General features: G+C 36.3%; 1 protein-coding gene and 1 long non-coding RNA gene across 4 annotated transcripts in view; one reads left to right on the top strand and one right to left on the bottom strand.

Moving 5' to 3' along the window:
* Nucleotides 1-27,132, bottom strand: part of caln1 (calneuron 1) — a 53,967-nt gene that overhangs the window by 7,267 nt on the left and 19,568 nt on the right. For all 3 annotated transcript variants that reach the window (XM_079611334.1, XM_079611333.1, XM_079611332.1), the window contains exon 5: nucleotides 1,680-1,836. In XM_079611334.1, the coding sequence (XP_079467460.1) occupies nucleotides 1,680-1,836 (157 nt within the window). The remainder of the gene's footprint in view (nucleotides 1-1,679; nucleotides 1,837-27,132) is intronic.
* LOC306997824 lies at nucleotides 22,944-26,610 on the top strand. The gene is made up of 3 exons (XR_013797455.1): nucleotides 22,944-23,075; nucleotides 24,746-24,822; nucleotides 25,285-26,610. It is a non-coding gene; the product is annotated as an uncharacterized lncRNA (long non-coding RNA).

The following is a 27,132-nucleotide window of genomic DNA, read 5'->3' as shown; positions in this document are numbered from 1 at the left end:
AACTAGCATTTTCCATTCACTCCTCTGATTTTAATAACCAAGAAATAAGCTTCTAAAAATTGCACCTCATGTCAATAGGCTGTGAATATCACATACTGTAAAAGAGCATTAACCCTGTGTATTACCATGGGGAACGTTGTGCTATTCATCACAGGATGAGATGAGGTGCAGTAAGAGGAGCTTTATTATGCATGAAACAACAACATTAACATCAGCCCATATTAGTTTGGAAGAACAAACAGACTGAAGCAGACAACCCTATAATGAACTCAAGAGAAGCACCAACACATCATAACAAACACTGTTTTTAAAGTTAGATACAAACATAATTTGTTGTGTATTATGTGTATTATATGTGTTTATTATGTGTACAATGTGTTTGTGTAAAGTAAGCCTACTTACTTTATTGTCATTTCGTCTTCTATGCATACACTTGTTATTTTGTGCATACATCTGTCGTTTACTCAATATTGACTAGAATCATGAATATTGCAGAGTACCCTAAAACTCCATTTGTTTGAAATTCTTTATATTAGTGGTTCAACGGGTCACAAAACCCACAGTTCGGATCATATTAATGTTTTTGATTCATGGATCGGATCATGGCAAATGTAATGTATTACTTTTGCCCATTTATTACTTAAAGTACACTTTAAGTCTACTTCAAAACCACAGCAAAAACTAGTCTAACTGAAGTTCAAACATTAATAACGGCAAGTGAACAGCAAAAAGATCTAATACACCAATTAAAAGCATAGATAAATACAATATATTAAAGTTACAAATAAAGTAAGGCCTATAGTGTATTCAGTACAGACATGTAATAATTAGGCCTACATGTACAACACCACTGTAAAAAAGTAAATGAATAAATCTATATTCAATAAATCTGTAAATCTATAGATTTATAGATAAATCTATCAGTCAATAAATCTATATTTAAGTGAACACTGTATAAATTAAATATAGGCTAGATTTATTTTGTTTAGAGCTGTGTTTTGTTGTTTGATTAACATTAAATGACATCGACAGCAGCAGGTATTTATAGGCTGCTGTCACTTAAAGACCCCGCGGATCCAATATAACAATACACATCAACTGTTTACATTCACTTAAGACATGATCGAGTGTTTACCAAAATACTTGCCGAGACTGGTATTTTGACTGGTGAATTTACTCTAAAGGTCAGTTCACCCTGCATTGCATTTGTTGGGTCGAGAGAATGTCTGAAGAACAAAGTATTATTTGGCTGCCCGCGTTCGCACAAAGGTCCGCACACTATCCGCGTGACGTAATTTTCATCACCAAGAGGGTCTGTGGACGTCCACACACCCCGTCTGAGTGCAGCCCAAATTTTGTGACCAAGCGAACGGTGCGCGTACAACAGCGCATGTGCGAGTGTCTTGACGAAGTAGAATGCGAAAAATGAAGGACACATTCGGCCAGTACGCACTATCTAGTGGATTTTGTTTTCAAAGCACTCAAGTGTGCGGTGTGCGGATGTCCACGGACCCTCCTGATGACGAAAATTACGTCACGGGGACGGTGCGGCCGAAGTATACTTTGGGCTTAATCTGGTGATTCTCCGCATTGGTCTGCGTCTGTCGGTGCAGTGTGAATTGGCCTTGAAACCCATTCCGCGGACCACTGACACACAAACACACAATGTTTACACTCACTTCCCTCAAACTCTGTTTGACAGTTCCCAGAGTTCTCGTTCAAGCTCTCCTCCTCATTGATGATGATGTTCTCGATGTCCTTCATCGTCAGGTGGTCCCGGAAGGCATGAAAAAGGATGTGTTTCAGCTCCTCCAGTGTTATCCGCTGCATGTCAAACTACAAAGACAAATAACACAGAAGCAGTTACTCAACCAAACTCAAGCTCTTCAAAAACTGAGAATTGTGTGTTGTGTGTTCGGTTTCATTTTTGCAAAAGGGATAGTTCACTTCAAAATTTTAATGTGACTTTTTGATTTGAATTAAACTACTATTTTATTGTATAGTTTTATTTTAATTTTAAAATGTACTTTATTCAGTTTTCAAATGCCACATTAAAATGAAATTTTGTCAGGTCCGTGCTTAGATATAAAAACACCACAGAAAAAAAATCAATAGTCTTTGTAATCGAGGAGAAAAAATGCATTGATCAGTCTGAACACTTTCGCAAGGCACTCGATAAAGGGACATAACGCAATTAACTGCAAGAAATTCAAAGGACATCTGAGGAAAACTGTCATGGGGACTGTGGTTCAGTATTGAAAGCTGATTTTTATTACTCGTATCCAGAGGGCGTTTATGAGCTCCATCCCTTTAATTACCCGGGCAACATTAGCCCAGCAGATCGATTTTTCAGGAGGATGTAAATGAAACTGTGGCGCACCAGCTTAATGCCTTATTTGCAAAGCTGTCAGGTTAGAGAACAAACAGTCATTAGGAACACTGGGAGAACCGCTATATAGTCGGCTACATGTTAATACACCACTAAATCATTCAGCCTTCCCTACCAAAACAGTACAGGGATGGTAATACTAAGGTAATCTGGTAGGCATATACATATACAATGATATATTCAAGATAACAGTATGGTAAATGCCCAAAAAACATGCTATTATGTTAGTTTATAAAAGTTTAAAGAGAGAAAAATGAATAGTTTAAATCTAACTTCACTTTTTTATTTAAACATTCATAAGCACAGTGATACAATACAGCATGGAAACCTCCAAATTTGTGACAGGAAGCTCACAGTGCAGTTCTGTGGCTCTGGAGAAAGGCGCTTGACAGGCCATCGCAGCTCGTGAGGAGAGACAGCAGGATATTACAATAGCTGGCAAGCTAATAAATCTGACAAGCCATTAAGTATTCCAGCCTCACTATGCTCACCTCCACAGTAACTTGTCATTTCACTCCACTTTAGCAAGTCAGAAAGAATGAGAGCACATTTCTGCTTTGTAATACTGCATGCAAGCTGAGGTAAACACTGCAGAATAGGCCTATAAATCAGTTTGTGTGTTTGTTTGTAAACCTTAGGAACACACAGGCTGAAAATATTATATTGTAATATTACTGTATGCCCATGAATGTTGACCTAGTGGTCTAATATGTGTTCTGAGTGTATTCACCTTATTTTGACTTCCAATTGATTTGCTATGGGCAAATAACTTGAAGAATGTGTGCTGCAAACCAGTGTGTTTACAGTTTTTTTTATATATACAATCCCTAGGACACATCCAAGTACACATACTTGGGTTACTTTTTCAAAACTCTTTTCAAAAGTGAGCACAACATCATAAACTGTGGATGATTTATCACTGCTGTGGCTAAAAAAAAAAAAAAAAAAACATTAAATGACTAAATCTTTCAAATTACATAAATACATTTCTCACTTAGACACAAACACCACCAAAACAATGTACAGGCTAATTTGCACATTTACATACTCATTTCAAACCTTAGCATAATACAAAATGGCTATTTCCTACTATTCCAAATCTAAAAAATGAAATACTATCAAAAGAATTAGATACACCTGAACATCTAAACAGGTGTTATTCTTTCAATTTCTTTAGCATAAAAGAGGAAAACGTATAGGAATAATTTTGTACTATAATGTGATTTTGTACATGGACTATGTAACAAATACTGCAGTGAATTCCATAAAGAAACTATTCAAAAGAAAACATTGTGTAATGCTGTTTTTAGCTCATTGTTTTACAGTTACAACGTGTATTTGTTGGGTGAAAATCTTTGCCAGTGTTATGAAAGAATGACTTGATTTGGGATAACAAGTAACTAATGTGCCAAGCTGAAAGTATAAGGTATAGGAGAACTGTGTGAAGAGCTTTGAAAAAGTGTCCTACAATAAGTATTGGGAAATGTGCTGAGTATTAGCAATATTTGCATATTCTGAAGAAAGCCTCAATGGGCCTGTGGAAAATCTAGAACAAACTGTGCAGGGTAAGTTATATGCAGACATTTCCTATATTACTTTTTAAGAGCAATAATAATGCACATAAAAAGCTTGGATTTCTGATATTAAAAAAAGGGTAAACAATCTGATTGAATGGGAAAGTAATCCAGGGACATTAATGCAAACCACCAGCCCTTTAGCATCCAGACAGTAAAGCTGGGATGTTTCTGGGCTCACCAGAGAGGACGAGTGGGCACTAACTGCATTGATGTAACCTTCGGACAACCCACAGCCACAGAGACGGAGTCACCTGAGGGCATCAGATCCATCTGGTTTCATTGGAGGCCATGAGAGTGGGCAGCAGAGCAGCTCATTAAGAGCTCTTGTGCTAGATAACAAATCCCCTTTTCTTTTCTTTTTTGAACACTCTTTCTTGACTGTGAGTATTTATATACAAGTAATGGTGGCCGGAATGACCTTCAAGGTCATGACTGGCTGTGCTGAAATCAGGAGTAATCTTTGGTGGGATGGTGTGTGTGAGTGTGTGTGTGTGTGTGTGTGTGTGTGTGTGTGTGTGTGTGTGTGTGTTGCCAATTTCCAGACAGGCTGATACTTGCTGACCTATAGGTCACTTGAGATCTTTTTTTAGTAAGTAAGAAAAGACACCTGTAGGTAAAGAGAACAATCCACAGCTTGAAAAAATGTAGGTCCATAAAAATAAGAGTTTTAAAAGAAATTTTAAAAGAAAAGAAAAGTATCAGACAGACAGATAGACAGGGGTGCGTTTCCCGTACAACGACGTAACTCGCTGTTTCACTACCATCAAATCAACTAGCTAGTCAGGAGTCGACTTTCCCGAAACCATTTTTGTCGCAAATTGATCGTTCAACTACGCTGGTTAATGATGTCAAGCACCTGGTGAAGTAATAACTTATTTTAATGAATCTGTTTGTGATTGAATTAATGCTAGATGTTTTGCTATAAATTACGGACATGGCATCTGTTATTTTGCTTTATTTCCAGATTCAATCATAGGCTCGTTCTTACTTAGTAGAGCACACACATGCGCACTCTTCAAAAACGGTGCGTTAAATCTCTTGACAAACTAAAAAACATAAAATACATTTTAAATAAAAGATACAGATTGTACCGGTACTGAATATCAGCTTGCTTATTTGGCAAAGGATGGATGGATGTATGGATGGATGGATGGATGTATGGATGTATGTATGTATGTATGTATGTATGTATGTATGTATGTATGTATGTATGTATGTATGTATGTATGGATGGATGGATGGATGGATGGATGGATGTATGTATGTATGTATGTATGTATGTATGTATGTATGTATGGATGGATGGATGGATGGATGGATGGATGGATGGATGGATGGATGGATGGATGGATGGATGGATGGATGGATGGATGGATGGATGGATGGATGGATGGATGGATGGAGGGATGGATGGAGGGATGGATGGATGGAGGGATGGATGGATGGATGGAGGGATGGAACAGAGTGCCTACATCGAGTTATACCAAGAGCAGGAGCATCGACAGAGTCTGTTCACCCCACACATCAGGCCGATTTAACAGCAATTAGTAACACATTAATGTAATCTCCCCTGCTGCTGCAGTAAACTGACAGCTGTGGTCATCGATCCTGTGCTCCAGCTCCACTAACACCACATACTGAAGCCTCTCTGTAAAGATGGACAAGATCAAGCCAACGAGAGTGTGTGAACTGTGTGAGAGGAGAAAGGAAGTATCTAGAGAGATATAAGAAATGTGGATGAAAAACAATCCCATGGTGTGCTGATGTTTGACTTGTTTGATGGTTTAATAAGGAGATACTGACTTTGATAACATTAAAGTAAAACATTAAAGTCACTGATACATTTTCAGCATGAAAATTATGGGGGGGGGGGGGGGAAATCGCAGGCTTTTCATAATTTATTTCTCATATATATATATTATGTCATGACAGCTCTCAGAGAGATTGGCATGGTTATAGAGATCTGATGGTAATGGTAATGGATATGGCAATGTTAATATATTTATGCCATGTGATTGGCTGATTAGATATTTGCGTTAACGAGCAGTTGAACAGGTCTACATAATAAAGTAACCAGTGAGAGTATGTATATAAGCTATATATTAAACTAGTCTGTAAATTATTCTGTACTCTATTTTATAGCCGTACCAGAGCCATCTACATTTGGACTCACTGTGACCTTGTCTGACTGCTCAGCCAAGTCCCACTTCTGGGAATGCCAGTAAAATATTATGACGAACGCGTTGTTAAGCCAGAGGGAATTTTTTTATCATATACCGAAGAGCGGTACACTTTATGTCCGGCCTATATGGTTTCTATCTGCCCCATTGAGACTGTCAATGTTTCAGTTCTGGCATCGCACACACTTTTCCATGGAAGTCACATGATGGCTGTCTTCTTCAAGACACGGTGACTGGAATAAATAAAATTAAGCTTTACTATTCTTGATATGGACAAGTGGGGTTACTCAATGCATCAATGCACAGGACTACATGGTTGTCTTCAGACTTTTTCTTTGCATAATCAATGTTTTGTCCTTTGAAAGTCAATGGGGTCCAAAACAACATTTGGATCCCATTGACTTTCATTGTATGGACAAAAAAATTATTTTGTGTTCAGCAGTAAAAAAAAAATCATACTAGTAGGGAAAGTGCTGATTGGTTGAGTTCATCCAGCATTTTATTTCAACATCAACATCATTTCAAATTCCTACGTCACCGGACTAATTTGCCTAATCTTCACAATACTTTAGACGCGATGGAAACGCAGACACGGGAAACGGGAAAGTTCCTGGGACAAATTGCTCCATGTAATTTCGGTGGAAATGCGGCTTATATTTATAGCAGAGGGGCAGTTAAATCTGATGTAACAAGTCTTGAAAAGTAGATACTTTCAAGCCATAGATTCAAAAGAGCTAAGATCTGCCATGCAGTTCAAATCGACTCTGCCTTAGCATTGGGTAAAAGAGATCAGATCGTCATTGTTGTTGAAACAACTGCTTGGCAAACAGAATTGATCTCTCAGCAGTCTGACCATGAAAGAGGAGCTATCACTTTGGTTATTTAGGTTTCTATTAAGCACATCCTATTGACATATAAAAGCTAAAAGCTTTCATATGTTCTTAAAGACACACCATGTGCAAATAAAACTGAAGCGCCAACACTTTGAGCCTGTTTTCGACAGGTGGATGGTTACTGACCAAGCCTCAGGCAGGGTGACAGCAAAATGATGTGACCACATTGCACACTGTTCAGCCTATATGGCAGCCATTAGTCAAGACCTCTCCCAGAATCCCTACTTTAGCCAAAAGCTCCGGTTCTGCTGTTGCACACGGTGCGGACATTGACTGGACATATGGTTTGTGTCAGTAATGACAAAAAGATGACAAAAAACGTCACATTTAAAGTCTCCAGATGTAATAATCAAGGTTTTAAGAATATCCTCTAGCTTTCTTCTTGGCCACCGGACCTTTTCCCTGCCAGATATCCAGTCTTCTGCAGCTGCCCCATGAGTCTGTGCTGACCAGAATTCATATGATTGTGACCTTTGTATGGTATTATTGTCTGAAATGGCGAACAATGCTGAAGGCAGGAGGTTTATATAGTGTTCATATTAGTGCCTCCCACAAAGTACCATACAATGGAGTAATTGAATCATTATCTTCTCATTCAGTTTCATTATGTGTGCTGTCAGTGAGACCATAATGAAGAAGAGAAGCTTTGTCACAAAAGCCACTTATAAGGCATATCAAGGCTCTAAACTGCTGTTTCTTTGTGCTGTGCAACTATTTGAGTGGTTATGAGCCGTAGAAGGGCTTTCAAAATGGCAACCTACATAAAAGCAAAATCATAAATGAGATGTCTTTAACATCAAAATTGCTTCTACTAGATAGGAATAAGATACAGAGCAAACTAAGGAGCTTAAAGGGACACCCAAAAATGAAAATTATGTCATCATTTACTCGCCTTCAAACCTGTATTCATTTCTTTCAGAAGAAGATATTTTGAAGAATGTGAATAACCAAACAGGTGACGGTAGCCACTGACTTCCATAGTATGGAAAAAAAAAAAATACTCAATGGATCAAAGTAAATGATGACAGAATTTAAATTTTTGGGTGAACTATCCCTTTAAGTCTCCTGTTCTTATTTGTCTCTTATAGAGTTTCAAAAAAGATCTCAACAATGTCTCAAACTGCTCAAAATACCAACTGCAATCAAAAATAAGGATCAGGATCATCATATAATGGGGTCCTCAACATTTAAATAAACCAGACAGAAAAGTCCACAAAGTGTCAAAGACCCAAACACTTTGAGCAGATGAAAACAGTGTCACTTCTCTTGTTTTCCAACTGAATCTTTCAGTGGAGAATTACAAATGGATCCAGGTCTCAGCACGTCTCTCCAGCAGCGGAGAAGCATTTGTAAGAGCGCCAGAATCGTCCCATTTCCATATCTCAAATTAAAACGGGCTCCACGGAAACACCAGTGTTCCTTTGACACACTGCTTTAATATTCACACCCTGCTACATGCTGCCCGTGGCAATATAGAGCAAATACATTTTACTAGTACAATGCTCAAATTTATATACACTCGCAGACTGTCCACCTCTTGTGTACCGAACAGCATAAACTTTCTGTCATAAACATAGAATGAACTGTGATAAACAAACTAAAGAACCTGAACAGGGCTAGATTATTTGTTGCAATTTCTTTGGTTCTGTCATGACATGATATCCTCAGATGCACATATTAAAGGAATATTCCATCCACCAATGAAAATTCACCATTTACTCACCCTCATGTCATTTCAAACCTATATGACATTTTTGTTGAACAAAGTATCTCATGCTCACCAAGGGTGTATTATTTGATCAACGATACAGTAAAACACTAATATTGTGAAATATCTGTTTATTAATAACTGTTTTCCATTTTAATATATTTAAAATGTTTAAAATGTCTAAAAAGTTATTCCTGTCTTCAGATATCATATGCTGATTTGCTCAAGATTTTTAATTTATTATTTTCATGTATCTTATGGCTGAGAAAGCTGTGAAAATCACGTTTTTGTCAAAGACCGATTCAGAACGATGATCAAAACATAGGTGGAGTAGATTGAAGTCGAACCCCTCAACATACCCTAAGCTTGCACAGCCCTATTGCTCGTCCTGGGTCGACATTTCATTCAGTAACATTAGACAGTTTTGATTTATATTCTGCTTAATGTTGATGATCGCGTTATTGTAAATATGCACATGCTTACATTTGCTAATTGCTGTCGCTTGTTTCTGTTTCTTCTTCACCTGTGTTTTGATCAGGAGATTCTGTACTCTTTCAGAAGATGTGAAATAGCGCCCCTACTGTTTAACAGTGAAAACACGGAAAGCAGGACATTTCCGTCATTGGTAGGGAAGCGTTCTCATAAATGGTGGAAATCTTCGTCAATGCCGGGGAAAGAGTTAATAATGAGTATCATAAACTCTGGATAAGAATATTATCACAAATGCGCTGGAACTTTATTCATACATTGGCAATGAAATCACTCAATCTGCTACATTACGCTCCGTTTTTACAGAAAAACTCCTTACTTCTCTGGCACACTCTTCCCAGCATTCAACATGCCCAGGCTTTGTCAAGCTTGTAGAGAATACTGAAATGTTCAAATGGGAACATTCTCCAACTTAAGGAGATAATTGTATCTAATAATAACCAATTAAAATTGTGATTATTTCCGCCATGCACTCTGTCCTGCTGGGGAAGGCAGTGTGCAGGTCTGTGTTTGTGCGTACCTGATTGTGTGTGTAAGAGGTGCAGTGCTGTAATTTTCTCTGTGTATGTGAGTGACAGCTGCCGCACTGGGGTTGTGGAAACAGGCAGAGGTAGGAGAGGTTTGCTGATTGCAAAAAGCTCTCAGCCCATTCTCAACTATTTCAGAGAACGAAGGAATGAAAAAGAAAATACTGAAGAGGTGACGTGGACGTATTTCAAATAAAAACAATAAGGGGAGCAAAAGTGCACCACAGAAACAAAGAAAGAGAGAGATTGTGAGTGAGGGAGATAATGAAGCATAGAAAGCCTCTATTGATGTTGAGTTTTTTTATTCGGATATTCGATATGGCATTTAGCATCAGACCGTGAGGCTAATCAGACATTTCTGAGCTGAATTAATGCATTAAAGAAAAAAAAAACTGCCTGGTACCATTTAGCAGCCGTGAAATACGAACCTACTTGTCAGAAATTCTCATCATCAGTGATCATTTACTCTCCCTTGTGTCCCCCATACAACTTTCTTTCTTCTGTGGAAGACAAAATAATTTTGCAGGTTTCTGCGCTGCTCTTTTCCAGAGAGAAAATGAACGGGGACGGGGGATATCGTGATCCAAAAAAAGCTCCATAAAAGCATCATAAAAGTAGTCCAGAAGGCTTGTAACCCTTTATTACAAATCTTTTAAAGCCACATAATATCTTTATGTAAAAATCAGACAGAAATTTCAATCATAGTCACTAGTTTTGAATGTGCTCATTCATTTTCACTGAATAGAAAATAGCAGCTTTATCCATTTTTTGAGTTTCACAAGTCATGCAGGTTTGGAACATTCGTTTGAATGAATGTTGACAAAATTCATATTTAGGTCAACTATCTCTTTAAAATATGGATTATTCCTTATCTCTTCCTTCTTAGGCTTCCAGAGAAAGACAAATGGACAATGCCGCTTGTCAATTTTCCAATACAAAACGCACTTCATGACAAGCCCATCACACAATCCTCAATAAAGCATCATGAATTGAGCCAAACAAAACTTTCTGAAAAATTTCCTGGAACGTTACTATATTCTTAGAATGAGTTGTTAGTTGCAGTTCAAAAAAAGAACCACGTGGGCTTTGATTCCAGGTTACTTCTCCTCATCTGACACCACTGAGAAAGAAGAATAGAACCATATTCACTCCACTTTCAATGCACTTTTTCTATAATCACCCCTTCCGACATTATGCAGATGATATCATTTTTTATATATTGCAGCTGGTGCATTACATCATTTCATGCAGAGCTGAAAGACTACAAAAGCTGGTCACTTCTGACATTTTACATTCATACTGTATGTGGACACACGATTATTTTTAAGACCTTTCTTTTTGCAGGTAGGCAGTTCAAGCACAATTACCACTTGTAAGGCCAGTAAGAAACAGAGGGTGACACGTCTTGCCGCATGAGTCACTGGAGGCCATTGTCATGTTTCAAACTTATAAGTTATAACCTCAATTCTCTTACAGAGCAAACCTGCATTATTACTGTATAAAATATTTTAAAAAAAACAAGAAATCAATATGGACCCTTTTTAAAATGTCACATTATTGAAGTAAAACATGTTCCAAACATTGAGTTGTTTTTAAAATAAAATGAATACTTTTAAGGCCCGTTCACGCCAAGAATGATAACGATAAAGATAACTATACAAGTGTCCACAGTCCACACCAGCATACGATATCTTTCTGTTTATTCTAAGCACACGTTGTAGTTTTGTCATCTGCCACTTTAAATGCCTGAGCTCTTCAAAGCAGTGGGTTCTGATTGGCTGCCAATGTTTTCATCATTCATCAGCTGGAAAGAATCGTTCTGAAAGCAATATCATTTCTTTCTGCCTTTATTATTATAGTTGTGGTGAGGACTCTGCTATTCTTTTATATTTGTTTTTTTATTTTATATATATATATATATATACTACTATATATATATATATACTACTATATATTTATCGTTATAATTATAGTTATTGTCCTCGGCATGAACGGGCCTTTATTCAGCAAGGACACATTAAATTGATCAAAAGAGACATTAATGACTTTTACATTGTTATAAAAAGATTCTATTTAAATGAAATGATATTCTGAGGGATCATGTGACACTGAAGACTGGAGTAACAATGCTGAAAATTCAGCTTTTACATTACATTTTAAAATATTAAATTGTCAAACAGCTATTTTATATGAATAATATGTCATTATATTACCGTTTTACTGTATTTTTTGATAAATAAATGTCACCTTGGTGAACAGAAGAGACTTCTTTCAAAAAACATCGTACTGACCTCAAACTTTTGTATGGTTTACTAATATATGTTAACATCCTTTTAAATAAAAACATAATACAGTCCCAAGAAGAGGCACCATATCAGTATCTTGATGTAGGTACACTGTCTTGCTTTACTGTCACATCTTATGTTGTTCTTAAAGACTGTCACAACAAGAACATGATGTTGAGCATCATGAAGGTAAAAGGCTCCATCTTTGAGTTTGCTGCCTTTGTTCATAGCGATTCACCGGTGGAACGGACCTTTTAAGGCTTTGTTTAGTTAGCCAAAAGCAAATATAGTACAAGAGGCAGTTATCTCTCAGTATTTTGTAGTGTATAATGCAGCACTCAGGCTATGGTAATCTTTTTTTCTTTTCTTTTACTTGATGGTGGGGTCAAACTCAGTCTTTCTGTAAGCTACACTTAACTGTTATCAAAGTCAGCGCTTGACAGCCAAGTATGTATGGGTCTGAATGAGGGATGAAAGCTACAGGCATACAGAAACACAAAGAACTTTTCAACTCCATTTAAAGGCAAAATATGTAAGATTTTAGATTCAAATATCCAAAAACCACTAAAACGATGTTACATATTATCTCAAATGTTTCCAACAATGTTTAAATCCAGAGAAATCAGCTATTTTAACCAGTGTAACGGCACGCATGTGGCAAAGCATCTTTGATGTTTAACTCATCATTGACAAAATCCAACAACGTATCATAGCAATTTTAAATAATTTCAAAACTTGATTGCACTGGCAATTTATGACAAACAAATATATTTTTTTTAAAAATCTTTATAAGAGTATTTACATTTTTTCCTTTCTTTAAACCAGAGTTTCCAGACTTTTGTGAATGTAAAGCTAATAATTAATTAAATCATAAAAATTTTAAATTATATTATTAAAATAAATACTTTAATATTTAAATAAATCCAAATAAAAAAACAGAAAAAATATTTTATTTGTTTACCAGCATATCATGTGACCATTAACTGACATCAGAGAACAACATGCAAATACACTGCTAAATTATTTAAATATAAGCCGAAAAAATAATCTGTTTAAATTTTAGTTCAAAAGGGTTGTCTATCAGAAAATGTTTTGGGAATCTCTGCTCTTATCAAATATTTCAAACTAAATGCTCTCTTGGGAACATAATTTTAACTTTAAATTCATAGGTTTTTCCAGTGTCCTCAGTAATACTTTGAATTGTGCCAGTCTTTTCTAAAATTCAATTAACTAACACAATCTAGTTTAATCATCGTCCAGGAAGTGACATCATTATAAAAGGTTGACAGTAGCAAAAATAGAGGTTATCTGTATTTGATGAATTCTGTTTAACTTCAAGTCGACAGCCTCTTACCTAACCCTCACAATGACTGTTAGGCACCTTATTCATTGTCATGTCATTGGGTAAATCATCAAGCTTCAATTAATAAGGTTTAAGTGGCTCAGATAGACCAGAGCATATTTCTGAAAATCTGCTATATACCCTTTTGAAAAAATACTTTACATTTACAATTACTGTGTAGTCACTTCAAACTAATTCATCATAATAAAGTTCTAACGAATACCTGTTTCCTGTAGCCTGCACTTATGAGGCGGCAGTGAAAAGAGTGGGCTTAAAACACCCAGAAGAGTTCTCCAATCACTACCTAAACAAATCAATGTGCTTTGTGCATTATTCATTTCCTTTGATTGGTTAAGGGAACAAATAACAAAAAAAAACCTAAACTAAAACAAAGAGTTAACACACACTAGAAAAAAAAATCATGAAAAATTAAAGAGTGTTCATTTATGAAAACCAATCTAAGGGCCTCAGAAATCTCTGGAGTTATAATGAAGCAGCGGAACAGCAGGTCTTTGGGTTATTTGACATTTTTTATGAGCAGAGTGTTGCAGAAGTGCTGTGCTCGACTACAGCTGATGGCCTGTGACCTTAATTTTACAAGAGGAGTCCGTGTACAAGCATGAAAACAATTACATTGGCAAATTAATGTTCGCACGATGCCAACTCCAGTGCAAAAAGATCAGCACTTTTAGATGGGACAAGAGAGGCAAAATGCACTAAATAGGGACATGTACAGTAGCTGCCATCAAAATGAATATATTAATTCAAAAGATTTATGGAAATTGTCTTAATCATTCCTGTACTGTATATGAGGCCCCAAATGTACATCTATGGTCTCTTTACACCAAGGTCAGATGCCACAGTTTGATATTGTGTTGTATAATACAATGGCATTCTGACATTATAACTCTTAAACGCATACCTTGGGTCTTTAGTGACCCGGACGTCATTCACTACAACCCTCCTCATTCATTTCAACCCTTTTAGTATTCCTCAATCAATTCATTATAAACAATATAAAAAGAAAAAAAGAATACAATTATGAAAGAATGTCTGTTTTCCCAAGTAATTTTTTGTACAAAAAAAAAGGTATAGGGTCACTAACGACCCGAGGTGTGTAACAGTGTAAGTATATTTTTTCTGCACAATAGTAATTTAATCTTTCATGACCGAATAAGTGCAATTAACCTTTATTCCACAAGTCTTGATTGCACAATGTCTTAAATGCAATGAAGAAGTGATGTTACCGCAGGCAGAAAACAAAAGAATAGGAAGTATCATCAGCAAAACTTGAAATGGCTCAGATATTTACTGCAGAGCAAGTACTGAACACAAGCAAATATAACTGTGACTGTCACTTGATGGTGGATCTGGTGAAGAAGCTGTCAGCAATCAAAATATAGATTTTTGAAGATGTTGAAAATTATACTTTTGAGATTATTTTTGAGATCGTGAACAGATGCTGAATGTACTGTGAAATGAACTCTGCGGAGGACAGTGATAAAACATCTGCTCAAACTGAACCCTTCCAAGCTCCAAAAGCTGACAAAATATGATTTATTTTATTCTTCTTTAATTGTTACTCTAATATCAGGAAAGTTTTATATTATCGCGACAGGAAGAGATCCATTCGTGTTAGGTATAGATCCGGGTCACTAAAGACCCAAAATATGTAATAATGATTGGCGAAACATTCATGCATTTAAAGTCCCACTGAAGTGCCTTGGAATGCGCAACTTTGTTTGATGCGTTGACGTAATTTCCACTGAAACAAGCTAAGGCGGGACATATTGAATGGCTCCACCCCCTTTTCAAATAGCCAATAGCGTTTAGTTTACCTCACAGATTGCAAGTCGTACTTGGCAGCACCATGGAAGCGAATCCGAGTGCTGATTATATGTTGGATTCAATAGTAGAGGTGAATAAATTCTAGCCATTTCATTCTTAACTAACGTATAGTTGGAAAACGGAATAAAACTTGAGCAACCGAACACACATCTCCAACCCATATTGCTCTGACGTGTTAACGCCGGTCGCTTTGGCCAGGTGGTATTTATAGGGGGCGGGACACTTTAGATTCTAGAGAGCATTTGATTGGACAATCCAAAAGATCCATTTTAGCGGAAGTGAGAGACTAAGTTTTGAATGGTTATACCTCCTAAATGCAAATTTTGTCATTGTTTTGGAACACACCAGCTTATTCATAACATTAAGGCTTACATATTCATACTAAAAGCTAAAAAACATAAATTTTGATTTCAGCCAGCCATAAGCAACATGAAATCAAAATTATTGTTTTTTATGGAATATTGCTGTATGCATTATAAAGGATCTATCTGTGGATATTATTATTATTATTAATATCTAATTAAAATAACTTCCCTCTCCATCTTACAGCGATATCTCTTCTCTGATGACGTGTTTACTGGTGTAAGGGCGGGAGAACATGTCACTCATGAGATCAACCGATAGAAAACCACAACCATTGTGGATCACGATCCAAACAATTCCCGATGAACAAAATCAAGTCCTGTCCTACATTATTTCTTGTTAGAGAAGCTGTTTGTTTCACTCAGATACGTCACAATAGGGAAGAAAAGACAATCGCAACTTCTGTTTCATGCCAACTTTAAATGTCACCTAATACTCCAAAAGTGCCAAAAAAAAAAGGTTGCCCGAGTGAGAAATGTGACACTGATAGTGAAGAAAGCCCAACTATTCTCCCAGATCAACCTTTTGAAAGTACCACAATGCATCTTCTGACGTCATGTCACATATCAGTGAGGTGAAGAAACAGCCTTTAGAGCCAATCATCATCTCAGCCTTAGTCAAGCCTGGAACACTATTTATCACATTCCTTCAAGGACAACCTTTCCCACTGAACCGAAAGGGTTATAACATTCGCCAATAAACCAAGCGCACATGAAACAGCACTCATACGGCAGGACTCATTTGAGGTTATGGATATCCAACATTTCGGCATTTCATAATCATTTGTGATAATAGCTGTCCGTAATAAACACAGTCACATTACACTAAGGCGAGCACATTCAGTCAATTAGTTGTGACTGAAAGAGTGAGAAAGGTAAGTGTGTCGTAAGTCTTGAGTTAAAAATGGTGACAAGGACTGTAATCACCAACCACCTGCTGCATCTCCTCTCTTTTCTTAATCTTATTCCACAGATTCTCATCATTTATTCCACCTACACGACAATCTCATGTATAAGTTCCTGCACTGAACAGTCTTGCAAAAAATAAAGTGACAGTGAAGGCCATGTATGGTAATCCATACTAGGAATATGTCCTCTGCATTTAACCCATCAAAATTAGGGCACACATATTAGGAGAAGCAAGCATGTGAACACACACACTGCAAACTGTGGAGACACACACACAGGGAGTGAATGGGGGTTAGGTGCATTGTTCAAGGGCACCTCAGTCTTGGGTATTGAGGGTGGAAGAGAGCATTGTTCGGTATTGAGAATCGAACCCACAACCTTCGTGTTCACTCTAACCATTAGGCCATGACTGCCCAAATAATATTACATGTAAAGGAAAACCAATGTTACTCATGTATGGAGCAGAAACAACGCAACCTCTGCATCTGTTTTCAAGCGTTCCCTCTTCGGTCTCTCCAGCTCTGAAAAGCTTTTCTAATATTAACGCGGGTGCTAAAGCTCTTGCCTGATCATAACATTTCTTTGACCTTTTCTCTTTTGTAATGTCTCTCAGCCATCTCTCTTTCTACAGTCTTTCTTTAAATCTCCCCTCTTGCTCTTTCTCTCTCCTCCCCCATTATGATTGGACACGCCCCCTACTGCTGATTGGCCACAAGTGTGTTGTGGCGCTCGGTCCGATCCACTTTCAACAGCATTTCTCAGAAATCGCTTACTGCACCTTTAATGAGCTTGTTCATTCTCTTTTTATCGTTTTTGTAGATTTCTTTGCATCATTAAATATCTGGCCTTATTTCAAAAGGGATAAATGTATTTAAAATAGTTAAGAGTCTAATAATGTGAAAGTAGATAATAATATAGAATGAATATTTCAACATGCAACTGGTACAGTGTGACACTATTTAAGTTGTTTTTGCAACTTTGTGTCATTCATCAATGATTCACAACTTGACTTTGAAAGCAAAGTAAAAAAAAAAAAAAGCTCTAAATGCCAACAACCAACGGATCCTGTCTAGACTGCTTTTCAAAACTGTTGCCAAAATCTAACACAGAAATATTGAGCAGGATAAATCTCCTTAATATTTCAACAAATCAAAATCAAATGCATACTCTACCTCTGACGAAAGACTGAAGAAAAAAAAGGCTTTATAATAAGCTATTTTTCTTATCCTTATTTTTAATAAGCTATTTTTCTTACCCTTTTTCCCCTTTCATTTACAAATCATGTCGTCTACTAAATCAAAGTGACTGCGGTTACAGCTATAGATCATTTATTTTAATATTTCAGAATAGATTAGGGTTCAGAAAGCACCTCATGCATAAACAATACGATTATTTACATTTTCTGATTATTAATAAAGCAGGCATAAATCAACATGCACGCTTGGCAGGGGTTTAGCCCTCCAAAAAATTGGTTACGCTTCCCAGAAACACTTAAAGATCAGTTTCATCTGCTCTGATCTGGAATCAGGAATAAAGCATTTGATCTGTGTTGTCAGCATTTGATAATAAAGCATTATGTATTTTTATTGTGAATAAATTTTGTCCGGCAGTTCAGGAAAATAATGAATAAAATAAAATAAAAATGATTCATATTAATAATAAAAATAATAATATACAAATAATATTATATGATATAATGATATAACCACTTTTACATTTTAATCTAAATAATTCAGACATGACAAAATCACTGAATCGAAAAAAATTGTCAAAAAAGTCAGTTTATAGTTTTATTCTATTTTCATTTTATTCAAAATGAAATTATCATTGACTTACAGTCAACAGCGTTTTTGACAGCCCTAGATATAAGCTTTAGCTTGAGCAAAATTGGATAAGGAGTGACTGATCATTTGCTTGCGCAATAATAGCAACGCATGATCGCATTTGAAGATTGCAGCTGGTGTGCTGTCAACGGGAATTGAACGCCTCAGTCTTTGAGACGGGACATTAGTTGTAATTGTGTAGTTATGATTTGAACTGGGCTTTGGGAACAGATTTTTTCATGCTTCTAATTTTCTCATCATTTCTCATTGAGTGCTCACGACGATCCGTCATTATCCTTCGGCATCTCTTAAACAAAATCCTCGTCTCATTAGCAAAACGCAGTGTGGTCTCCCGCCCTGGGGCAGATTAACTAATCTGACACACGGTGGTGATTAAAAGCCAGACATGGGCATTAATTCGCTAATCTGGGCTTGATTTGAACATTTCAGTTTTCTGGACTTTGAGTGTGTGCCAGTTTATGGGTGAGCCCTGAGTGAATATCAGTTTCATCCTCTCAGATCTGTGAGGAATAAAAGGTTTGAGTTTAGCCTGTCGTCTAGATGTCCTCAGCTTCTGAGGCTTCAAGCTGTGTCACACAGCGGAGTCTGCATTCATGCTCCCAAAGCAAAGGTTTCTTATGCCGTTGAAAAGAGAGGTACAGAGCACATAAAAACAGAGGGGTTTTGGCTTTAAAAGTGAAGTACTGTATGTTAGATTTTTAATGTTAAAAATAAAAATAAATATTTTCTTAACCCAGTTTATTGTTCATTGGCTATTATTAGTATGCCATGGGTTTATCTCGCCCAAAAGTGTAAACATTGAGCATGGCACCAACAAAACATTTATTTATGTCTTGTCATGTGATTCCCTGGCCCTCATGTGATCCTGCCATGAGTTCTGTGTTGTCATTGGTTCATTGTGCACAGGTGTGTCTTTTTCAGTCATTAGTCTTGTGTCGTGTCGTGTGTATTTAAGCCCTCATGTTTGCCATGTGTCTTTGTCAAGTATTGTTTGTGTAACACTGTCGGGTGAGTTCCATGCCATGCCTTTGTTTTTGTATTTAGTTTATGTTGAATAAACTGCACTTGGGTTCGTCAAGCTTGCCTGCAGTGGAATGATTACACACTTTAGTTTAGTGTCCAATTATCACTATTAACTAGTTGCTTATTAGCATGCATATTACTAGGATATTGGCTGTTTATTACCGTAGTACTTAAAGCAATGCCTTATTCTGCAGGACCATATTCTACATCCCTTAATCCTACCCAATACCTGAACTTAACAACTACTAACTCTTAATAAGCAGTAATTAGGAGTTTATTGAGGCTAAAGTCATTGTTAGTTAATAGTTAGCTACTAGTGAGAAATTGGACCCTACATTCAATCCTTCTATACATTTCTCATGTCATGAACTTGAGGTATATTGATAAAATGTTAGTTTGTTCCTGACTCTTGAAAGCAATTGAAATATAGCACACACGTCAATGAGCTATGGTGTTTTCTGGTCTTAATTGAGCTCGCCAGTATAAGTCACCATACACTTTACTTGTATTGAAAACAGAAGGTTTGCGGGTGAGTAAATGAAGACAACATTTAAATTTTTAGATGAACTATTCCTGTCAAATGCAAATTGCAACATTTGGATGGAGATTTTGGACATTTGGATGAAGTGCAGCATGCAGCATTTTGTGTGTACCACAAAAGTGTTTTACTCTCCAAATGTTTTTATTGCTCTCTGAATCAGTTTAATAATAGTCATGTGTTTATATAAATTTATGCCATTTTGCCTTTTTAGATGCTTTTAGCTGTGGCCTGAAATGGCCATTAGCTGAGGAAATTGTCCAAGTCTGATACAATGCCATTGTTGTTCAATGCAGTGTTTTAAGTAAAAAGAGTCTGCTTAGTGCAAAGTTGTCAAAAATATTATTTAGACAATCTTCAGAATATCCTCAAAAGATCACTGTGCAATAGAGAATGAAAATGTTATACATTTCCATGCATGTATGTATATGTGTGTAAATATATATACATATATATATAAAAAAACTATATATTAATTAAATATAACATTTCTAAAATTGTATCTATATATTGTATATACACACACACACACACATTTTTATTTTCATATATATTTTTAAAAAACACTTTTCACTGACAAAAAATGGCCAAAAATATATATATATTGAACCCTATTTGTATAAAGGACATCAGAAAGTACATTACAAACATAAAAATCCATACAATAAAATAAAGTACTGCAGGCACAAAAGCTGCTGTAGGACAGATATTATTTAAAGCTGCTATAAAAGAGACACTGGTAAGTAAAGTATAACCCAGGTTTAACTGGAAAGCCACTCTGAGTGCACGAGAACACTGAAGTGATGTAGCATTGATGAAATAAGCCTGACGCAGCAGTGCGGCAGAAAATAAATACTTTAGAGCCGAGTCGTCTATGAAGTCTGGGGAATGATTCATAAAATATAATTAAAGCACTGACAGCAACAGAATGCTCCAAAATAACCCATTTGAAAAGCCACAGGAAGAGCTCTGGATTCTCAGAACAGTATATTTAGAGCATCTCTACAGAAGTGGATCTCAACCGGTGGGTCAAGGCCCAAAAATGGACTATAGGTCCGTTCTAATATAGGGTGAATAACAATGGGAAGAACAATGTGAAATGCAAATAACAGACAGCTAATCATCAGGAAAAGCTAAGTAAATGGCCAGGTATATACTTACACTACCTCTCAAAAGTTGAGGGGTGGGTCAGATTTTGGTTTTGAAAGAAGTCTCTTATGCTCACCTAGGCTGCATTTATTTAATCAAAATTTAATAATTGTTCTCTATTTTAATGTATTTTAAAATATAATGTATTCCTGATGGCAGAGCTGAATTTTCAGCATCATCACTCCAGTTTTCAGCATTACATGATCCTTCAGAAATCATTCTAATATGCTGATTTTGCAGCTCAATAAACATTTCTGATTATGTTGAAAACAGCTGTGCTGCTTAGTTTACCCAAAAATGAAGGAAAAAAAAGACTCACCCTCATGTTGTTCCAAACCTGTAAGACTTTAGTTCATCTTCAGAACACAAAGAAAGATATTTTTGATGAAATCTGAGAGATTTCTGTTCCTCCATTGACAGCTACGCAACTACTACTTTGATGCTTCAAAAGAGTTAATAAAGAGATCGTAAAACTAATCCATATGAAATATGAATTGAGCGGTTTAGTCCAAATTTTGTGAAGAGACATTGACAGATTTTAGGCTTTTATTATTTTTAGGCTTTTATTCACATATCACATATTATTCATCAACGCACATATCAGTTGTGATAAACGAAAGCTAAAGCATATTCCCTTGATGTACGAGAACCAATGAGGTTCATTAATTTTTGTGTAACGCAGCAAGTTTGAGCTTCAGCAAGAAGCGATGAGGTTTGTTAAGTCAGGCAGGTTTGATTGAGCTTCTGTTGATGTTCACTGATCAATGTTTAGAAGTATATGAAAGCCTAAATTCAATCTGTTCATCATATAAAGCGATCGAGTCTCTTCAGAAAATGTGGACTAAACCGCTCAATTCATATGGATTAGTTTTACCATCTGTTTATGAACTTTTTGAAGCGTTGAAGTGGTAGTGGCATAGCTGTGGTGGGACAGAAAGCTTTCAGATTTCATCAAAAATAATTTGTGTTCCGAAGATGAACGAAAGTCTTACAGGTTTGGAACGACATGAGGGTGAGTAAATGATGACAGAAATTTTCATTTTTGAGTGAACTGAACATTTAAGCGTTGTATTTGCATTATGTAGATGTTCTATTAGAAAATGCATTTAATTTAAAATTTAAAAAAAAAATGTATTTCATTAAAAAGATCTTCATTTGTGTTCCGAAGATGAACGAAAGTATTACGGGTTTGAAATGACACGAGGGTAAATAATGACAGATTTTTCATTTTTGGGTGAACTAACCCTTTAATATTTTAGGGGAAACCATTTTTCAGGATTTGTTGATGAATAGAAAGTTCAAAAGAACAGCATTTATTTAAAATGTTAATCTTTTGTAATATTATAAATATAGTGTCACTTTTGATCAATTTAATACATCATTGTTGAATAAAAGTATTAATTTTCCTGAACTTAAACTTTTGAACAGTATAGTTTATCTAGAATATTTAGAAAAAAACACTTCTTATATGTTTTAGTCACTGCATGGCCAATGTAAAAATGTTGGTCCTAAAGCAAAACCATTTGAGGAGTACTGCTGCGGGACAACTGTCCCGTCCTCTAATGACATACACCAGGAATAATGAAGTCACTCAGGATGTCTCTCTCTACCACCAGCATTGGCTGGAACTGGATATAAAACAGGGAATACGTCCTTCATAACAGGAAGGTTGATTCCTACTATTTCACACACACACTCTAAAAACTCCTGGGTTATTTCTTCAACCCATTTTCTGGGTTATTTGTGTTGGGTTAAAATTATGGGTTATTTTTTCAGAGAGTACCCATTTTCTGGGTTATAGGGCTAATATTTTGACCCAATTCCTGGGTTGTTTGAGTTTCTGGGTTATTTTTCAAAGAGTAACCCATGTTCTGGGTCCCCCCTCGGCCCCTCCCCCTGCAGTTGTTCTGGAATTTTCTCACAGGCACAGCAGACATTTGAAATAACCGACACTTCGCGCTCGATCCGTTTTGGCCTGTGCTTCTTCGGTGCAACTTCGTCGTGTATTCAAGGTAAGCGAGTATTTTCAGTGTTGATATAATGTAATATTTTCTGTGTCCATGTCCCCGTTGCTAGTTTAGCACCATTTGCTGAAAAAATTACCATGGCTTTGCTACGTTGAGACTAGTGTTAGCTGTGGTAACTTAATTGTGGTTGTCATGTAGCTACGCTATCGCGAAAACATCTAACTTAACTAGTTTAAAGTCTGTGTAAAGTCTAAATAAATATGTGTTTTGAGTTTGTCAGACTAAAGAAGAAAGTGTAAACCACACAGACAATTTGAATGATTAAAAATAACGATAGTTTCATGAAATTAGGTGACAAAATGGTTGAAATGCTTTTTACACATTGTTGAGAAATACATTTATGACCACGTTAGGCTATTTAATGTGTTTAGAAGAAAATGACTGAATTCACTTTACACGGTCTTTAAATTCTATTTTTCATAACATGTGCTGTACTTATCTCATTGTTATAATAACGGCAATAATACGGTAACGTTAGCTAACGTTACAGTCCAGCTAACTTAGTGGCGACGTCGTGCCCATAGACAGTAACGTTATATAAACGGGTCGTGCCGCGGCTAGAGCGACGACACAATCGTTGAGTTATGTTTACCGTGTTTATCATATTATACAGTGCTCTACTGGCTGAAGTACGTTAAAACCTGTTAACCTTTGCAAGTGCGCCGGCGCACTGAAGCGTTATTTGGTTAAATAGTTCAAAGTTACTATCAGATTTAATGTTATTACCGTGACAAACTATACATCATTAAAAATATATGACTCAAGTTTCAGTATTTGACCACTATTGTATTCTGAGAAACTTATATTGACAGTTATGTCTTAATTTGTGTCAGAAGTTATGAAAAAATTAGTCCTTTAATATGAATTATGATCGTCAGCCGCTCTCATTCAAAAAAAAATAATAATCCTGTGCTGTCGTCATGACAGCGCTTGACAAAACAACGTGCCTCAGGGCTTTTAGCTCAAAAATGTGCAGATTTGGAGAAATATTGATAGATTCTCATAGGTTTACATCAGAGTTCTATAGACAGGAATAATATTTATTGAATTTATACCCGAATGTGTCGATGTAATAATTATGAGCACTGGATACTCTGATGTAATGTGTTTTCAATTCATAAGAGCAGCCTGAGGGAGCCCTATGCACATGTAGTCCATATATAAGTCATAATCATGTAACATTCTAGGACGTCCCTGACATAAACAAAGCTAACAGAGATTGCTGTAACATGCAGATAAAGACGTTGTGAAGACAATAAACATGATTGCAATGATATTTGATTGACCTGTGTTCTTCGAGCCATGCCAGGTATTTTCATAATAGTAGATTATATTTATAATGTAATGCTAATGGATATAGACTTTATCATCGTGTAGAATACTATAAAAAATAATATATTGTTAGTCAATTTTTTTAATCTGAAGCCCAATCAGATCACAGAAGGTTATTTAAAACAACCAGTCGTTAGTAATTATAATGCAGACAAAAGAAAAGCATATTTTATGCTTTTAGTACAAAGGGTTCATGATCTGTTTCAGTTTGGGTATGCCATTTCTGAGGATTTTTCAAAAGTGGAGTTGCAGCCTAACAGGTTAAAGAAGCGGGTCAAGTCTTCGAATTGTTGCTAACCTCTATATTGCTATGTTTTCTCCAGGTCATTTTAAATGGACAGCTTTGTCGCTGATGTGCCAACTGAGTGGCGGCTTTCTGAGCTGATAGAGAATTTTAAAGGTAAGCATTTTACTCTTAATACCCTTATATCATCTCTCTACACCTAAAAAAAATTCTTTAATTGGGCTTAAATGTGTCGGTGCAAGATTCTGTGAAAGTCACAACTTCTTCAACAGTGGAGTATGCATATCTATATAACCCTTATAGTTAAAAGATACTTGTGCCTTGTCTTTAAGCTGTTTTGCATAATAATAGGCCAGATATTCACCTTTGCATTAATGTCATTACACTTGTTAATGAAAGAAAAGATGGACAGTAGTATAGACTGTCATTCACACTAAATGTGCAATGCTGCAAAATAACCACATTAGTTAACTAGGAAATTGGGCCACGTTAAAAAACAACAACACAACATTCCCTTAAAAAATGTTTAGCTTTATAATCAAAGAGTGTCTGGTGAGTGGTTCACAATTGTCTCGACTTATTAGTAATACTCATGTTGTCTTGTTTTCTGTCTTTCAGATGAAGACATGGATGAGGAGGCATTTCTTCTCTTAGATGAGGACACTATCAAAAATCTTGTCCCCAAAGTTTGTCCCAGGCTTAAATTCCTAAAGCTCTCCAGAGACTTTAAAGGAGAATTACGGCGAAAAATGAACCTAGAGGTAATTAACACATGGTTACCGAGTCGACCGTTCTTTGGGATTTGTTTTCATGATAATCGAATGTAAAGAGTTTTATCTCTAAAAACTGATTAGCTTATAACGCTATATCGAATATAAGTAAAAAGAAATCGTTAGTTAATACCACTAACAAGGCTCAAAATAGCCTAACACTAACACGGTAGCATAATGAGGGTCCCTACATGCAAACCGAAGCATTGAGAACTTTGTAAGTGTACAGACAGTTTAAGAAGAAGATACTTTATAAAGACAGTACATTACGCGTATACAGGCAGGAGCCATCTTGGAAAACAGACTCGACCAGTCGAGCCATGAACGCCGTGCTAAGACAGCTGAACTGTGACTTTAACCTATAGACCAGCTCACGTAGCACGGCGTTCGTGGCTCGACTGGTATGTACTGTCTTTATAAAGTATCTTCTTTTTAAACTGTCTTTACACTTACACAGTTCTCAATGCTTCGGTTTGCATGTAGGGACCCTCATTATGCTACCGTGTTAGGCTATTTTGAGCCTTGTTAGTGGTATTAACTAACAATTTCTTTTATATATACTAGCGTTATAAGCTAATCAGTTTTTAGAGATAAAACTCTTTACATTCGATTATCATGAAAACACATCCCAGAGAACGGTCGACTCGGTAACCATGTGTTATTAACCCCTAGGTTCATTTTTCGCCGGAATTGTCCTTTAAAGGACAAGTTCGGTATTTTACACTTAAAGCCCTGTTTTCAGATCTTTTCTGATGAAATAGAACGGTTAAGATTGAAATTTGGACACATGCTGCTGTCCCGAGAATTTTTGGTTTCTGTGGTAGCACCCCCACCTCCACAATGGCTGCATAGGTGCACTGGAACAATCCTACGATTAACTACGATAAAACCTGTTGAAAAGCATCTTTTGCAGCGATTTTTGTATGAGCATATCTGTGAACACCCCTGACCACTCGGTAAGTTTCACGTCTTTGTAATCTTAACCGTTTTATTTCATCAGAAACAGAAAATCTGAAACAGGGCTTTAAGTGTAAAATACCGAACTTGTCCTTTAAGCCTTAAATTCAATCCAGTTATTGAATGTTGTCGAATGTTTGAGTTGTTTATTTTTCTATTTTTTCTTTTCAATATTGTTATTACAGTCTGACCTAAAATAAATATGAAAATAAATATGTCCAAGTGTGTGTGTTTTTTTTAAATATATATATAGTTTAATTTAATTTAATGCAATAAAAATGTCAAAGTGCTTGAAGTGTGTAATATAATTTAAAACAAAGTTTTATTTTCTGAAATAAGGCATACTGGCATAGTAACCCAAGTTAGGTTATTTTTGACCCAACTCCTGGGTTAAAAAGGGACCAACTAATTTCTGGGTTATTTAAACCCAGATATTTGGGTTGTTCTTTTGACCCAGAAATTGGGTTGTTCTTTTGACCCAGAAATTGGGTTATATTAACTACAATGTTGGGTTGTTTTAACCCAAAATTTGGGTCAGGTATTTAACCCAGAAGTTGGGTCAAAAAGAATAACCCAATTTTCTGGGTTGAAATAACCCAGAAATTAGTTGGTCCCTTTTTAACCCAGGAGTTGGGTCAAAAATAACCCATTATGGGTTATTTTTGACCCAGGAGTTTTTAGAGTGCAGATGATGGATGGGGCGTCTCAATGATTCTTTCCCCTCACAGCGGGAATGAGC

This window comes from Phoxinus phoxinus, assembly GCF_949152265.1.
Source record: "Phoxinus phoxinus genome assembly, chromosome: 4".
Lineage (NCBI taxonomy): Eukaryota > Metazoa > Chordata > Actinopteri > Cypriniformes > Leuciscidae > Phoxinus > Phoxinus phoxinus.
The sequence above is the reverse complement of the archived record's forward strand: the minus strand, read 5'-3'. Positions and strand labels throughout refer to the sequence as shown.